The 19,219-nt window shown below is 31.9% G+C and overlaps 1 protein-coding gene across 1 annotated transcript; it reads right to left on the bottom strand.

The window, feature by feature from the left end:
- Positions 1 to 3,782: 3,782 nt before the first annotated feature.
- On the bottom strand, positions 3,783 to 13,540 carry LOC114329764 (uncharacterized). The gene is made up of 4 exons (XM_028278974.2): positions 13,423 to 13,540; positions 8,972 to 9,142; positions 7,896 to 8,069; positions 3,783 to 4,021 (listed from the first exon to the last, which is right to left on the bottom strand). Exons 1-4 carry the CDS (start codon positions 13,483 to 13,485, stop codon positions 3,860 to 3,862), a joined length of 570 nt encoding a protein of 189 aa, XP_028134775.1. The 5' UTR covers positions 13,486 to 13,540; the 3' UTR covers positions 3,783 to 3,859.
- Positions 13,541 to 19,219: the final 5,679 nt, after the last annotated feature.

The following is a 19,219-nucleotide window of genomic DNA, read 5'->3' on the forward strand; positions in this document are numbered from 1 at the left end:
ACCGCTCAAATGACTTAAAATAGTATATAGTATGATAGAATTGATCCAAAAGATGGCATAACCCAGACATCCAAAGTGAAAGTTATCCTCCTACACCAAGTTGTTCTATATGGTCCACATAATGTTCAGAAAAAAGTCACACTATTTTGAGCGTCGCTTTTGGGGGGAGAGGGGGGAGAAATCGGTAAATTCGTAGTTTTTTTAGGTTTTTCGTCAATACTTCTAAAACTGTGCGTCTTATCATGAATAACCCTCTATACAAAAATGTTCTACATTAAATTTGAAATAAAAAATATCGTATGCATAATCTTTCTAAAATAAACGGTTCCAAAGTTACGGAGGTAGTATAGTATAATTGGTCCAAAAAAGGCCTAACCCAGACATCTAAAATACAAGTTTTCCTCCTACACCAAATTGTTCTATATGGTCCACATATGGTTCAGTAAAAAGTTACACCATTTTGATCAATATTTCTAAAACTATACTTTATCGTAAACAATGTTCTATACAGAAATGTTCTACATCCAATTTAAAACAAAAAAGGTACTATACATAATTGTTATAAAATCATTGGTTCCAGAGTCACGGAGGGTGAAAAGGGGAGGTTTTCGATATTTTTTATATTTTTTGGGGCAATTGATGATACTTTTGGGTGGTGAGGTTGACGTTTCTTCAAGGGCTTATCACTAACATACCATCGGCCACTAAAATAGCAAATTTGATTTATAAAACATAATCCTGTTATGGTACTGTCCAGAATATCAGTAGGGAATTGTCCAAAAAAAAATTGGAAAGAAATCCTTTGTAAAAGGTATAAAATTTTTTTTATTCAAAATCCCTTAAAAGGGCTACATCACAACAAAACGTTTTCGATTTTTATAAAAAATCATCATCAGTGTTCGATCTAAAAATAAGTATAACCGATTTAATGAATATAAAGTTATTATTTAAATTTTGACAAAGGTTAGAGCAAGTTGGTTATACTTACAAACTGGATGCTAGCTGAGCCACAAAAGAAAAATATTTGGGTAAAAACCCTTTACATAAAATATAGATGCCTTAAAAGTGCATACTTCAGTAAAAAGGCCTGTGATGGTCACATGGCAAACAGGATAATGCCCTAAGGTAAGGTATACAGGTTTCCCAACACGTGGGATCCAAATTGAGTAGATCACATTTCAATGACTTAATGGCAACTGAATGCAAAATGAGTGATGTTTCTGAAAGGTGTCAAAAGACAGATGGACAACGTGACGTGGAATTTACCCTGTATTCCGACAGCCAACTAATTGTTAGTAAAATATTTAATGAAAATTTACCTAGTAATAACAAACATCAACAAAGTTGTGGCTATAATTACATTTAAGTAAGTACTTTGAATATGTAAGATGAACGTGAAGTATGAAATGATTTTTATAATGAGAAATAGCCAGAATCTATGCAGCCATCTATACATGTTCCTATTCAAATTGAAGTAAGTCCAACTGTGCTGTTGAAAATTTGATTTACTATGAATTAAAAGGAGTGTTTGGTTTAATTGTACCAATGGCAGAGTAAATTAGAGAGTCTATAGTAAAAGGAAGTCTGATATTAAAGTAGTGTTGAAATTAAGATAAGTTGTATGAGTCACAGGAGGAAACTGATATGATATTATAATGATATGTGAATTAATTGGTTAAGGTACCTGAGTGTTGATATTGGAAGTGAAGAAGAATATCAAATGAACTAATAACCTGGCAAAAGTATGAGGTCCTTTTATGTAACATAGCATCTAGGACTAAACATGTTTATGAAATAGGGATTTTTTCTATTTTTTATTTTTTATACCAAGTTATCGAGTTGAATTGAAAAGGTTTAAAACAGGATGGATGTATGTAGGTGTATTGGAAAACAAGCAATATGTGTAAAATTAGAAGGTAGTGAATAATTTGTGATTTGATATCAGAATTGTTTACTGTAATGAGGTGTGATGAAAAAGGCTGGGCGCCCCAGAAACCAGACCCCACATCCCATGGATAAGAGAGTGGAAGAATTAGTATAAAAACCTTTTATAAATATTTTTCTGAAGTTTAGTTGGACCTATAACGAAAACCTGATCAAATGGCAATAAGTTATGAAAATTGGGTGGAAGAGATCAAATAGTGTTAGAGTTGTGACTGGTCGATTTAGTAAAACTAAATCGACCTGGATTTTTAGGTTTGGCCTTTTTATGGACAAATTATACTATACTACCTCAGTAACTTTGAGACAGTTCATTTTAGAAGGATTATGCATAGGACCTTTTTATTTCAAATTTAATGTAGAACATTTTTGTATAGAAGGTTGTTTATGCTAAATCGTATAGTTTTAAAAATATTTACGAAAAACATAAAAAACTACGAATTTACCGATTTTTCCCCCCTCTCCCCCCAAACCCGACGCTCAAAATGGTGTGACTTTTTCTGGACATTATTTGGACCATATAGAATAATTTGGTGTTGGAGGATAACTTTCACTTTGGATGTCTGGGTTTGGGTCTAGTTATACCATACTAATAATTCTATACAAAATTCCTATAGGAAATCCGTATCTAGAATTGTAAATTACTTACGCTCTTATAGAAAGTGTAAATCAATTAGGATCAGGCCCGACCAGAGGGGGGGGCAGAGGGGGCAAAATCCCCGGGGCCCGGGGCCCAAGGGGGCCCGGGCCCGGCCGTTAGCAAATTTAAAAAAATTCCTTTTATTAAAATATTTTACAACAAATTGAATTTGCTTGCGGTTTTAATTATGAAATTATGAAATTTTCACGATGAAACAGCTACAGAAGATGTAATGTTAAATTTATCCCCGGAAGAACGCTTCAAAACAGAAGTTTTTTACACAATAATTGATGTTTTGTTGGCCAACCTGAAAACGAGGTTCACAGCACTGAGAGAAATCGAAATGAAATTTTCATTTTTATGGAAGTATAACGAAATGGACGAGAATACGATCTCAGAAAGTTGTGTAAGATTCGCCGAAGAGTACAATTCAGATGTAAGCAGGGATCTAGTTGATGAAATGATTTAAGTACTTGAAAACTGTTAGTAAATCAAACATCTCAGATACGTCGCTGAAACCAGCAAAACTTTTGAACAAGCTCGTGTCCCTTAATGTGACAAATCTTTTCCCCAATGTGTGCATTGCTCTTCGCATATTCTGTTGCCTACCAGTATCCGTTGCTCAGGCCGAGAGATCAACGATTATCCGAAGAGAGGTCAACAACGATTATCTGATTTGAAACTGTTAAGCATAGAGTCGGAACTTGCAAAAACTCTTGATTTCGACCACGTGATCCAAAACTTTGCGGATATGAAAGCAAGAAAAGTTATGTTGTAACTAACAGTTCTATTGCAAATAATTAAAAACAAAATTTAATTGTTAAAACTGTTTTAATTTTCTTCCTTCCTGTGTCAATAGCATGAGTGTTCACTATTACATATCCCAGTTTATGAGTTATCAGATTTTTGGGAATTTTCGTTCAACTGGGTTTGGGGGGGGGGGGTGGGGGCCCGGCCGGGTCTCATCCCCGGGGCCCGGCCTGGCTCTGGGCGGCCCTGATTAGGATACCATTGCACAAGAAGAACTTACCTACAAATTTTAGCAACTACAGAATATTAGCTCTTATTTCGTATGCAAGTAAGATTTAACTCCCGCAGATACCTGTTAAACAAACGGGGTAAATGCCTGGAAAAGGAACGAAAATGCAATTTTTAAATGTAGGACAAATAATAGAAAAGCCATAGAATTTTCTGTTAAAACGTTTAATGTTACACTTGTATATTTGTAAAATCTAATTCAATAGACTTCTGTATATTGAACTTTATTAATATTAAAATTTACAATTTAGCATGTTCTGTAATCGTTTCTACGCATGTAATAATTTTTTTGGTTTTTAGGTCTATAATCGTAGTCCTATAGAGGAATCGTCCGACAATAGGAAACGAATTTTGCTGCGAGTACTCCGTATTAAACACCAAATTCTTTAAACTGTAGTTACCCTGAAAAAAAAAAACGAAATAAATCAAAATTTCTGGATATTAGCAGAACGCTAAGGAGGAAGAATACAAAAGCTGTGTAAAACGTACAGATTTTTGTTAAGTTTGCATTCTAGTTTGTAATCTAGAACCGTCCACAATAGCTGGTAAAATATCGCGAATTGCTTTTAGTTGCTAAATGTTGTAACTTCGTTTTTAGCCTAATAAAATAAAAAAAAGTCAAAATGTAAATTCGTACAGTTTAAAACAAATTTTATATCAAAGTTTAGGTGGGTACAAAAGATATTTTCAAGAAAGTATCCAAATCATACAAGGGGATCATTGTTTAAATAATTAAAAAGGGGTCATTTTTGCAAAAAAAATACTTTTTTAACTGCTGAGGTAACTAACTTATTAATGAAGGTCTGCGGGATTTTTTTCTGCAAAGTTGAAGAGTAAGTCTTTTACATAAGACTTACTAAATTAAATTTGACCCCCTATTTATTTAAATAATTGTATATAAAACTTTAAAAACAAATTTTGCAAAAATTATTTTTAGCGTTTTAAATAAACGCTACAAAATATCTTATTTTACAGACTAAGTTGCGCTATGTTACCAGTATTAAGTAAAAAAAAATTGGTCGAAAAATATTTAATATTTTTTGAAATATTGAATTTAATTATTAAATGTTACTATATTTTTAATTGCCAAAACGCGGTTGTCTCCAAAGAAATATTCACCTGCTTAAGATCTCATTATTTTTATTTTTATATATATTTTCGATAAATGTATTGATAAATTAAAATTTCAATTAAACTCCCCCCTAAAATGGCATTTGAAAATTATTCAAATTTGTTTATAATTTGTTTTTTTAATAACGTCGCGGGGATTAAGTATTTTGAAATACCGTTTCTATAATTGGGCTCCTGGGAATTTTTTACTAATTAACAAAATTTTTTTTGTCGTTTTTTCTTCTTTTTTTTTTCTTGGAGTTATATTACTACGGGCCCTTTTAGGGTTAAATTTTATTAAGAATGTCGAATCTCTGAGTTGTAGATTCTAGACCTAAAAATATTAAGATTGAACTAAAATCTCTTAAATAAAATGTGGCTACTTACTGAGTTACAGGGTGTTTTATTTAAAAATTTAAAAATTATTGTTACCAACTACGTTAAAACTATTTGACGTGTCCTTATTATACTTGGCAGAAAATGTGGCTATTATACACCCCACTAAATTGTGAGTAAAAAAAGTTTCTAGCTAGTGCCAGAGGCGTACGACAGGGGTAGTGAATGATTGACCCTTCCCAAATTCTACGCCACTGAGTGAATTACTATTTTAGCGAAATTTTTCGATTCTGTAATACCTTGTGTGTAAATAACTTTATTGGTATCGATAAAGTCATCAGTTTGAGAGATATTGGAAGTTTAAAATGAATGAATGGATGAATCAAAATAACTATGCCGTTTCATTTTTAACGTCCAATATCTCGAAAACTAATGACTTAATCGTTACCACTAAAGAGTATATTATTTACATAGAAAGTATTGGAGAATCGAAAAATTTCGCTAAAATAGTAATTCCCTCAGTGGCGTAGAATTTGGGAAGGATCAACCATTAACTATCCCCTGTCGTAAGCCTCTGGTAGTAACTAGAAACTTTTATTAATCATAATTTAGTAGACTGTATAGTACCCACACTTTCTGTCAAGTATGATAAGGCTACGTCAAATAGTTTGAAAGTACTTGGTAAAAATAATTTTTAAATTTTTAAATAAAACACCCTGTAACTCAGTAAGTAGCCACATTTTATTTAAGTAATTTCAGACCAATCTTAATATTTTTAGGTCTAGAATCTGCAACTTAGAGATTCAACATTCTTAATGAAACTTAACCCTAAAAGGGTCCGTAGTAATGTAACTCCAAGAAAAAAAAAGAAGAGGAAAAAAGGACAAAAAATTTGTTAATTAGTGAAAAATTCCCAGAAATCCAATTATCGAAACGGCATTTCAAAATATTTAATCCCCGCGACGTTATTAAAAAAACAAATTATTAACAAATTTGAATAATTTTCAAATGCCATTTTAGGGGGAAGTTTAATGGTTTTTTGAATTTATCAATAAATTTATCGAAAATATACATAAAAATAAAAATAATAAGATTTAATACAGGTGAATATTTCTTTGGCAACAACCGCGTTTTTGCAATTGAAAATAGAGTAACATTTAGTAAACAAATTCAATATCTTAAAAAATATTAAATATTTTTGGACCAATTTTTTTTTGTTTAATACTAATAACATACTACAACTTCTGCTGTAAAATAAGTTATTTTATAGTGCTTATTTAAAACGCTAAAAATAATTTTTTGCAAATTTGTTTTTAAAGATTTACGTATGATTATTTAAATAAATAGGGAGTCAAATTTAATTTAGTAAGTTTTATGTGAAAGATTTACCCTTCAGCTTTGCAGAAAACAATCCTATAGACCTTAATTAGTAATTGAATGACCTCAGCATTTGACATAATGACATAAACTTTGATATAAAATTTGTTTCAACCTGTACGAATTTACATTTTGATTTACATGTAGTGTAATTTTATTTTACTAGACTATTTAACAAGGTAACTAATTCTTTATATATTTGAATGATCTGATTTTCTATAGTCCTGCAGTAACAACCTTTAAAAAATTGAAATCCCAGTGAAAGAAGATGATTTTGTCTTTAAGTTAATCCCTTCAAAATTATTTATCAATTCTCAAAGAAATGATATTATTCCTTCTTTTCAGAATCCCACTACTTGTGCCCATTTTGGCTATTTCAAAGCTAAGCATGATTTAAAAAAGCAAACTACGAAAAGATGTATGTATATACAGTGGAACCTCGATAACTCGGATTAATCGGCACCGCGACCGATCCGGGTTATCGAAAATCCGAGATAGCCGGAGAATATGGTAAAAATTAATAAAATACGGTATACTTACAGATAAACTCCGTTAGAATTGAAATAACATGAAATATATTTATAAATATGCACAGTACCTACTCATTAAAATTACCAAAAAAAAAACACCGAACACAAACTTAAGCAAATGGAAGCGAACAATACAAGACACACAATACAGTCACAATGATGTAATGTTATTATTTAAGAACAGTGAAACGTAAAGACCATTGTTTATAAAAGAATATTTTAAATAGTCTTTCCTAAACAATGCTGACAGTTTGAAATAAAAAGGCATAGATACTACAGACAGGTGGCTGTTGTTTCTGCGGCGTGTGCTATGAGTCATTTTTAATATCGTATAGTTCAAATTACACACATACACATTATCTCTCAAATATTATATTACATACATTTTTATTGTTGAAAGGTTTGTCTGATAATTAATTATTTTGATGGGAAATAAGCCACAAATAAATTGAAAAATACAAAATATTGAAAATCAAAATGTTTATCTGATGAAAATCGGTCCGGGTTAGCCGGACTTCCGGGTTATCGGGGGCCGACTTATCGGGGTTCCACTGTACTTCATTTTGTCAAGTCTTGTAAAACTTGTGGAGCACAAAAGATGCAGCCTTTAGTTCTCATGGGTTTGACGGGACGACAAAAATCTGCTAGGTTTTCTTGACAAATAATTGCCTTAGATACATTACCATTGAACAGTATAGAGATGTGGATAAATAATATTTCCTAGTACACTTTTTAAGCGAGAAAGGAGCATACCTAGAATAAAATATTAAAAGCTTTATCAAACATCCCAATAATATTGTTATTACTTTCGGTTTTACTCTGTCTCCAAATGTATTACATTTTAAAGAAATCTCAGTTTTTCACATGTGCCATTCTCCTAAACAAAAACACAAAAGAGAGAAAGTATGACACAATATACTTACAGGTGGTATTGGACATTTTTCAGGCTCAGGCACTCCCATATTTGTAGTGAAGTCTACCCAGTGGTTTCTGAAATTCTTTAATAATATATTACATGGATCTACCATCAAGGGAATAAATGGAACAGCCATATGTCCTCCTCCACCATTACTAAGTTTTTCTGCCTTTAGTGTAGCCTAAAATCAATTGTGAAAACAACAAACCCAGACATTCGCAAAATAAAAAGTGTTAAGAAATATTTGATGATATATGTATTATTAATTTTAACGATCATCATCATTACTGGTGCTACAGTTCTAAAGTAGAGCTTCAACCTTCTCAAATTATATTCTACATTCAGTCCCATTCTTTAACATCCGATGCCAGCTTGTCATGTTGTCATATCAATTTTTCTTGCAATATACCTATATATTGGACTATACATCTAGTATTTCGTTCAGATTTATAGCGTTCCTGAACATTTCGTGTACGATTTTGTGCAGTATCTCTGTTGCCCACTTTAATTAGTTCCGGTTCCACCTGGTCCCCCTGTTTTTTTTCTTCAGATTTCTTATGGTATTATTTCCTTCGCATAATATTAGTTCAATCCATTCTTCGTTTTTGAGTCCGATGTTACTCATACTGTACGTCTGTCTCTATGAAATCTAGGCGGTTGAGTGGTAATAGTTGTAGTATTTTATAGTATTCTTCTCACTCTTCTTTTGAGCCGTAATTTATTTGGAATTTTCGTTGGTATTTTTCCTTAAAGATTTAAATATTTTCCAGTATTCAGACTTTCTTATACCTCCTTAGTATTGGTTAATTTGGAAGAAAGTTCCTTCCCATTCTTCATTCTTTACTGTTTGCCCTTCTTCGTTTTGCTTGTCCTTTTTTCTATTTGTACTTCTGTATGTCTTCTGGGGATTAGGTTTTATACTTTTTATATGTAGAATGTTCGTTTCTCATTAACGAAGAAGAAAAACGAATTATGTAAATTAAAAAATAGATAAAATAACACTAAATTAAGCTAGACAAAATACTGGAAAGAACTGAGTTAAATTAGAGCCTAAAGAAAAATTAACGTTAAAGGTAATCTTACCCCCAAAGTATTGTCTATGGGCCTTTTCCATTCTAAGTCAAAGCTTATAGTCTGTGTTGTCCGGTTGATTTTCTTAAACACCACATTTTTTAATGGCGATTCAGAGTCAGCGTATTCTGGACCGGAACAACCTGCCATGCTCTGCATGATATATTTGTATGTTCCCATGCCCTACAACAAACATTTTTTCTGGTATTTCTGTTCGTATTATACAGGGTGTAACAAAAATACAGGTCATAAATTAAATCACATATTCTGGGACCAAAAATAGTTCGATTGAACCTAACTTACCTTAGTCCAAATGAGCATACAAATAAAGTTATAGCCCTTTGAAGTTACAAGATAAAAATCGATTTTTTCCGATATATCGAAAACTATTAGAGATTTTTTAATGAAAATGGACATGTGGCATTCTTATAGCAGGAACATTTGAAAAATAAATTATAGTTAAATTTCTGCACCCCATAAAAATTTTATGGGGTTTTGTTCCCTTAAATCCCCCCAAACTGTTTTGTACGTTCCAATTAAATTATTGTTGTGGTACCATTAATTAAACACAATGTTTTTTAAACTTTTTTGCCTCTTAATACTTTTTGGAAAAGCTAGTTTTTATCGAGATATTTTGAATATTTGTCAAATCCACCACATATTTGTATACTGTTACGTACGATTGTAGAGACCTGGTAATAATATAATTTTTTTTTATAAATTATAGCTTGAGGTATATTTTAAACCATATTAGAAAAGAAGCCACAACTCGATAAAAGGTGCCTCATCGGAAAAATACTAAGAGGCAAAAAAGTTTTAAAAACATCCTGTTTAACTAATGGTATTGCAATAATAGTTTAATTGGAACTTACACAAACATTTGGGGGGGTTTAAAGGCACAGAACCCCCATAAAATTTTTATGTAAATATATTAAAAAAGAAGCCGCATCTCGATTAAAACTGGTTTATCGAAAAAATATTAAGAGGCAAAAAAGTTTTAAAAACATTGTGTTTAACTAAGGATACCACAATAATAATTTAATTGGAACGAACAAAAAAGTTTGGGGGGTTTAAGGGAACAAAACCTCCATAAAATTTTTATGGGGTGCACAAATTTAACTATAATTTATTTTTAAAATGTTCCTGCCATAAGATGGCAAAAGAGTGTACATTTTCATTAAAAAATCTCTAATAGTTCTCGATATATCGGAAAAAATCGATTTTTATCGTGTAACTTCAAAGGGCTGTAACTTTTTTTGCGTGCATATTTGTACTAAGGTAAGTTAGGTTCAATCGAACTATTTTTCGTCCCAGAATATGTGATTTAATTGATGACCTGTATTTTTGTTACACCTTGTATATTCTGTTCGTAATTGCTGCTTGTGTTACATTAATTACATTTTCTTTTGATAGTAATAAATACAACTTTTTTTGCAGACGTCCGCTAAGGAAGCTTTCTCCGGAACGAGACGAAGATAGAATACTATTTTATTGTATTATTTTAATTTTAAACTGTACATACATATACTCAACATTTTTTTTTTTATTTAAACCTGTGTTCTAATGAGTCTTTTAGGGTCGGATTTAAGGGGGGGCAGGCTGGGCAGCTGCCCGTGGCCCCCACTACAGGGGCCCCCACAAAATCCCAAACTTAAAATCAGCACATTATTCACATATAATAATTTTTGTCAATCAATTAACTGTGATATTTCGTTACATGGAAGGTTTCTCTCATGTTGAAAATGTATCTTTGCCAAATCACGGTCATCATAAAGCAGAAGATATATTTAATTCTCTACTGACATTCTTGCAAGAAGATGATATCGATTTGAAAAACTACAGGGGACAGTCTTACCATAACGCATCATTTATGAGTGGAAAATACAATGGTGTTCAGGCTGGAATCAGATAACATAATATCTTGGCGTTGTGGATTTCGTGTGCCGCCCACTCTCTAAATTTAGTTGCAAAAGCTGCAGCTGAGTGTCCTGCTGCCATAGCATTCTTTGATTTCTTGGAGGGACTATATGAACTATATGTATTTTTCCTCTATATATAGATACAACTTGCTAATCGAATGTTTAAAAGCGTCTTTAAGCGAGAGCAACGCCGATCGTGGCAGAAATATTGTTGTTCCTAAAAGAGTAAATACTACTAGATGGTCATCTAGAAGTGACTCCAAAAAAGAACTAGTTAAAGGTTATAATCAGATTAAAGGAGCATTATCCAAAATTTCATAAGACGATGAGCAACAATTTCAAACTCGTAGGTATGCAAATGGTTTGTGTAATCGAATGTGTTTACTGGAAATAGGAATATTTGCAATATTTCGGAATGAAATCTTAGAGAGGACAAACAGCACAAGTCGTATTCTCCAAGATCCAAATATTGACCTTAATTCAGGAGTGGCGGCACTTAGATCACTTAGAGAATTTATATTCTTTCAAGGAATATTTCAGATACTGAAATGGCAACATCAGAGAAATTTAGGACTCAAAATTATATCGCTGTTATAGTTCACTTCATTCCCTCTTTAAGTCAGAGACTTTCTGCATGTGTATCCATTCATTCCAATTATGGATTTTTACATTATTTGGAAAATTTAACTTCCACTGAAATTGAAGCTCACTCACTGAAGCTTACCGACATTGATAGCAATGATTTAGATGAAAATCTATTTGTCAAACTAGTACAATTTGTAGAATTTTTCAATTCATTTAAAGAGGAAAAGAACTTCAAATGTAAAGGACCGGCGTAGCCGAGTGGTAGTGTGCTAGACTAGCGTGCCGGTGGTCCGGAGTTCAAATCCTACCGCCGGCAAGAACAACTAGACATTTTTAAAATGTTTATAGGCCCCAGGTCGACTCAGCCTGAATAAAATGAGTACCTTGGGTAAAACCAGGGGTAATAATAGGCGGTTGAAGCGTAGCACTGGCCCTGTTACCTTCCTTGTATACCGTAGGCCCTAGATATAGCAGACTACCCTGCTATAATACTCCCAAAGCCACGTGAGCGGTATAAAACCGGAGACTATTATTATTAAGAACTTCAAATGTGTTAAAAGAAAAGAATGTGAATGACGCGTTTCCAAACGTTTTGGTGACACTTGGTTTGTTTAGTTCTGATGCTAACTAAATGCAGTGCAGAGAGATCATTCTTAAAATTTAAGTTAATTTAAATCGACTTTGGTTTATGGTGATTGATGGGCCAAGTGCGTTTGAATCATCTCTCTATAATGAGCACTGAACACGATGTCTTAAAGCAACCAGACATGTCCGACATAATCAAGGAATTTTCAATTAAAAAATATCGAAAAGTATCTGAACTTAAATATATTTATAAAAGTAGATCAACATTTTTTTTTAAATTTCTAAACGGGAAAACCCTGTAGCTGGCTGTATACCATAGTTACAACAACAATTTTTTAATGGTAGGAGGTAGGGTCCCACATCAATTCTGCCTAGGGGCCCCCACTGCCTTAAATCCGGCTCTGTCTATTGTCCTGAAAGAACTACCCATCACAAACTGGCGCCCGAGCAGAAGTGAGGAAATACTCAAGTAAACGTCACAAATTGACGCCCGAAAATTAATAAAATGGTGACAGACAATGACTCAGTAACAGGTGCCACGATAGGTACGTCGTGGATAAATCGCCTTTCCAAAGAGGAATTACAGCACGAAGCCGACAAATTTGGCTTAGATTCCAAAGGAACCGTCTACGAGTTAAAATTAAGACTCGAACCTTTTTTATAGATCGCGGGGAAGCGACATTAACAATCCCAAAAGTCAAAACTTTCAAGGAAGCTGAATCCGACATACTGACCCAGGAAATTTCGGTCATCAGAAGACTTACCGGACTTAATAATACCGAAACAAATGGGGCAATCAGAATTGCTAAATCAAGTACGGAAGTGGAACACGCACTTCGACAAGAAACATTCGGATGCAATAGAATTCAAACATTCGTCGAAACGTTAATAAAATTATTTTTTTCATTTTAATTGTGGCTTATTTCCCATATAAATAATTAATCATAAAAATGCCACAAGGAAATAGCTTCAGAACAACAATAGAATTCATAGAGAGGATAGACGAGTTAAGCTTGGCCTACAAAATCGATAAGCAAGATCAGCAAGACCATGCATTCTTATGGTACTGAAACAATAACTAAAATTGGAAGTCGTGGACAGACTTCAGCGAAGATTTTAAAAAAGCTTTCTATCTCAGAGTGTATTTGCTACAACTAGAGGGGCAAACTAGAAACAGTGACAAAACGAACCAGTGGATAAATATATCACGGATATTCAACATTAATCAGAGGAGAAGGATCTTTTTCCAAAAACCAAGAACTCGAACCGAATTACAAGATATTTAGCCCAAGAATACGAAACATATGTGCAAGTATAAATCATTGTTGGAAAATTGTGAGTGTAATTCTTTAATCATAATCTTTCATAACTTACTTGAATCATATCTGAACACCATAAACTAATTACGATAAACGCAAATAGGAGTCTAGCAATCATGTTAACTCAAAGTCTAAACTCTTTTACACGTTTAGAAGAACTAATATGTACCCTTTTACAATAGTCGTAAAAATACCATTTAGTGAATGATAAGAATCAGCAATTTTTTATTTAGTATCATTTAGTACGTTTCTATTTGCAAAATGATTGGATTAATGAATTTTTGATGACAGTTTTCGTTTATTCGTACATTTTTGGTAATTTTATGGTAAATTACTGTTCACATATTGTTCCTTTATAATATAATAGTATGATATAATTGATCCAAACAATGGCATAACCCAGACATCCAAAGTGAAAGTTATCCTCCAACACCAAATTTTTCTATATGGTCCACATAATATTCAGAAAAAAGTCACACCATTTTGAGCGTCGGGTTTGGGGGGAGAGGGGGGCGGAGAAATCGGTAAATTCGTGGTTTTTTAGGTTTTTCGTCAATATTTCTAAAACTTTGCGGTTTAGCATGATCAACCTTTGGTCCAAAAAAGGCCTAACCCAGACATCTAAAGTAAAAGTTTTCCTTGAACATCAAATTGTTATATATGGTCCACATATTGTTTAGTAAAAAGTTACACCATTTTGAGCGTCCGGTTTGGGGGGAGATGGGGAAAAGTCGGTAAATTAGTAGATTTTTTTAAGTTTTTCGTCAATATTTCTAAAACAATGCTTTAGCAAAAACAATTTTCTATACAAAAATGTTCTACATAAAATTTAAAACAAAGAAGGTCCGTACATAATTGTTATAAAATCAACGGTTCCAGAGTTACGGAGGGTGAAAAGTGGAGATTTTCGGTACTTTTTATATTATCTGTGCAATTGATGATGATTTTGGGTGGTGAGGTTGACGTTTCTTCAAGGGCTTATCACTAACATATCATCGGCCACTGATATAGCAAATTTTATTTACAAACACAATCCTGTTAAAAAAAATTTCTATAAATTGCCCAAAGAATATACAAAGTATCGAAAACCTCCAATTTTTACCCTCCGTAACTCTGGAACCGTTGATTTTATAACAATTATGTATAGTACCTTTTTTGTTTTAAATTTCACGTAGAACATTTTTGTATAGAACATTATTTTTGCTAAAGCATAGTTTTAGAAATATTGACGAAAAACGTAAAAAAACAACTAATTTACCGACTTTTCCCCCATCTCCCCCCCAAACTGGACGCTCAAAATGGTGTAACTTTTTACTGAACAATATGTGGACCATATAGAATAATTTGGTGTTGAAGGAAAACTTTTCATTTGGATGTCTGGATTAGCCCTTTTTTGGACCAATTATACTATACTACCTCCGTAACTTTTGAACCGTTCATTTTAGAAGGATTATGCATAGGACCTTTTTTATTTCAAATTTAATGTAGAACATTTTTGTATAGAAGGTTATTCATGCTAAACCGCACAGTTTTAAAAATATTGACGAAAAACATAAAAAACTACGAATTTACCGATTTCTCCCTCCTCTCCCCCCAAACCCGACGCTCAAAATGATGTGACTTTTTTCTGAACATTATGTGGACCATAAGTATAGAACAATTTGGTGTTGGAGGATAACTTTCACTTTGGATGTCTGGGTTTGGGTCTAGTTATACCATACTATAAAAGATACTGTTTAAATTTGGGTATTGGGCAAGTTTATATGACTTGTCGTATCAATATTTAAATTGTTTAAAAATGGGATTGAGTTATTAAAACATAGATAGAAAGTAAAGAAATATTAAGTAAAAATAATAAAATGTAATGATAAACCGCGTTCTGTGTGAGAACATCGACATAACTGGAACAACTATAGAACAAACATCAGCATACAAATATCTGGGTCACGAAATTCGTTTAAAAAGAGATAACCAGATCAATGAACTAATACGTAGAATGGGGATGACTTGGGCGGCTTCTATAAAGCTAAGGGATGTTTTCAAAGACGCTATCTGCCTAAAAAGAAAAGTCTTTGATCAATGTGTGCTACTGGTTCTATCCTACGGTGCAGAAATGCTAACGCTCACTATAGTCGAGGAAATAAAGCTGAAAAAATGGCAAAACCTCGCAATTGTTTCGTCCAGCATCGATTTGTAGAAAAATTTGGGATTAGGCTCATTACACCCTTTACTTCATTTTCTATATTGAGCCGTTGTACGCTTGTACAGGACTTATATTATCATTCCAAAATAAAAGCAACTCATATTCATTTAATTTTTAAATATCTTAAAACAAACATTGCCTGTTGTTGTAAATAACTAGGTGACACAAATTTCCCAATATAATGCACTTGTTTCAAGATCACCTTAGTCAGCTATTTTGATATAATTATTTCATTAGGTCGAATCGTGTCAACAATCATAATAAACAATTGGGATTGATTATAGATACGTAACAAGTAAAGAAAGAGATCATTCATTATTCAGCATTCATTATTCAACCATCAAGGTAGTTATAATATAGACTTTCGTCCACCAACTTGTTACTGATAATAAGTAGTAGTGTTCAATAAATAAGGTATGAACAAATAGTGTATTCCTAACAACCAACCCTCTTCTCAGAGTAACTACCCCATTACGAAACGTATTCTATTATATGGCGACCTGGAGAGACGAACTGGACTTCTGAGGTAGGGAACAGGAAAGATGGCGAGCTTCTATAATTGGAAGAGAAGGAAAAAAATGGTAGATGGAGTATGAGATGGATTTGGAGAGACCTAGCCGCAGGGTAGAAATGGTAGATGTCGGCAGGAATGAAGTTCGGAGACTTGGGACCACGCCCAGCTTCAAGAGGACTTGGAAACCAAATAGACAGTAGTGGACAATGACAATAGTGAATGTGAGTAACTCTTAACTATTTTTTTAAATTGCATACAGTCTCACAGACACGTACAAATTTTCTTTTAGTAAATAGAATGCATAATATATAATTATTATGGAAGTATTAGGGTAATTATTTTTTATTACAATTGGTAAATTAGGTCTAGTTTTCATAATATTCGTTTCAAGAAACATTTACTTGACAAGTTACTTGATATTTTAACTACATAAGTGATGTTACATTTTATTTTTTTTTGAAAATAGATGAACTTTGATTTAAATACCTAGATAGAACTTTTAAAAAGTGTTTACGATTTTTATTTACATAATAACTATTTGCGAGTACATATATACATAAATCTATTTTTAACTTGAACGGATCAAAATGCTATATCAGGCTTTTATTTGGCATAAAGTATATTACATTGTGGTTACCTGATCCTGAAATTACGAGTCAGAAATACATACATCAGGAATTTGCTGAATAGAGTTTTACGCATTACATAAGACATAAAAAAATGACTGAAATTACACACTAGGAAAGGTGAATTAGAATTTAATGGAATTACGATAATGAAGAATTTTGAGAATATATTGAAATAATATTATTGAAAATATATAAGAAACGGCAAAGAAATAAACGTTTTAAAGAAGAAGAAAGGAAAATACAAACATGATGGACAAGAATAAGTTTCACGGAAAATATGAGTTCCGATATTATGGGATCGATGAATCAAGATTTAGAGAATTTTTTTACAAAGGACAAGACAAAGAGAAGAATCCTAAAAAGGAAAATAAAAAAACATGAAGATGACAAAGAAAATAAAATTATTTATGTACAACGATATACAAGAATTTATATACAATTATTTTAAGAAGAAAAGAAAGTAATGATGTAAGAAGAAAATAAAGACATACAAGTTATAATGACGTAAGGAAGATATATTATATGACAAGGAAACCCCATTGGAGGAAAAAGACAAAAGAATATGGACAAATAAGCCTTAAAAATTATCATAACGAAGGACAAGTTTTAAGGATAATTTAAAGAAGATTTGACTACAAAAGATTAGGAAACCGAATAATTAAAAAGAATTTTATACAGTAAAAAGTACTATTTAAGAAGAATACGTTTTATTGCTTCAAGTACATGTAGATATTTAGTATAATATTAAGTTACTTTAATTTTTTTTTAAGGTAAACTAACTTTAAATTCTATAATATAAATATACTTATTTAAGCCAAATGAAGTCATGTAAGACTGTATCTCAATTAGAGAAATAGAGACTATTTTTTATGACGTAAAAGTGACTATTCGTGCGAAGAAACTGAACTTATATTTAATTAGTGTCAAAAAAAAAAGATAAACTATTTTTAGCTATTGTAAGTTTTTCTCGTTCGTAATTTTTATGTAAATATTTTGTGGGTACCCGGGCCCAGAAACAGATTTAGAATTAGGATTTAAATTTTTCCTTATGGTCAGGAGATTTTAATCGATTTTTTTTTAACAGTATATAGTCTATTTTTATTAACACTTTCTTTCGGATTTTTTTTTCTCATAATTGAATGCTTCAAGTTTTTTGATACCGATAAATATCGTTTGATACGATTAAGATCGTTGATTTTAACTTTTTTAATATCGGTCGAATTCTAATATAAATATGATTTTTAAATGTTTTATGATGATTAATTAATGAGATAACTGATTTTTTTAATATATTAAAAGCATAATTAATATGAGACAATCTAGACAAAATAAAAAAAAAACACACTCTTGTGAAGAAAATAGGTACAAAATGAAGATCAGAAGATTTTAGCATACCCAATTTTTGTTTTGAAGTAATCCTATTTTCAACTAAGGGTGAGCAGTAGGTTCAAATAGGAATTTAGGGATGCGAGACGTAGAAGAAGATTTTTAAGCGCACAACTATCCATTTTGTCTTTTTGGAACAAACCTTCTCACGACTAAGGACGTGCAAAAGGACCGGAAGCAAATTCAAGGGTATAAAGTTGCGAAAAACTACCCATCAAGTAGGTAGGGGTTAGAAAATGAAGAATTATGAAATAATACGAATATAGGAAGGAAGATACATGATATATAAAGTAAGTCATAAAGAAATCATGAAGAAATATGAAGAAGAAGATTTTTGTTTATTATTACACGACGAAGAAAGTACTAAGTATAAAGAAAATGAAAATATGTATTAGTAAAGTACCAGACAAGAAGAAGAGGAAGAAAACGGAGAAATTTTTTTAATTGAAGAGTATGTAAAAGGTCAGAAAATCAAATAATTATTTTAAAAGTGAAAGAAGTATAATTAAAAAGTAAGTTCAAATGTAAGAATTAAAGTTATAATTTTATTTTAAGTAGGGAAAAGGTAAAATATACATTACAATTTCTGAGTGTAGAATTTCGCGAGATATAAGGAAGCAATAAGTAAGAATAGACGATGTTTGAGGACTAATTTTTTTTATAGGGTAATAAGTTGTATATTTGTATATATTATATTTGTATTTTATATTTGTATATATTTGGATAAATCTTTAACACAGTAATGAGTTGGTGACGTTGTTTAGAAAAATTTTCTTCTTTGTCGGAAAGGCAGAGAAAATAAGGTACATCTCTCAGAAAAATTTTCTTGTAAGGGTAGGGGATGTACAGGACTTATATTATCATTCCAAAATAAAAGCAACTCATATTCATTTAATTTTTAAATATCTTAAAACAAACATTGCCTGTTGTTGTAAATAACTAGGTGACACAAATTTCCCAATATAATGCACTTGTTTCAAGATCACCTTAGTCAGCTATTTTGATATAATTATTTCATTAGGTCGAATCGTGTCAACAATCATAATAAACAATTGGGATTGATTATAGATACGTAACAAGTAAAGAAAGAGATCATTCATTATTCAGCATTCATTATTCA

This window comes from Diabrotica virgifera, chromosome 1 (genome assembly GCF_917563875.1).
Source record: "Diabrotica virgifera virgifera chromosome 1, PGI_DIABVI_V3a".
In the NCBI taxonomy this organism is placed as follows: domain Eukaryota; kingdom Metazoa; phylum Arthropoda; class Insecta; order Coleoptera; family Chrysomelidae; genus Diabrotica; species Diabrotica virgifera.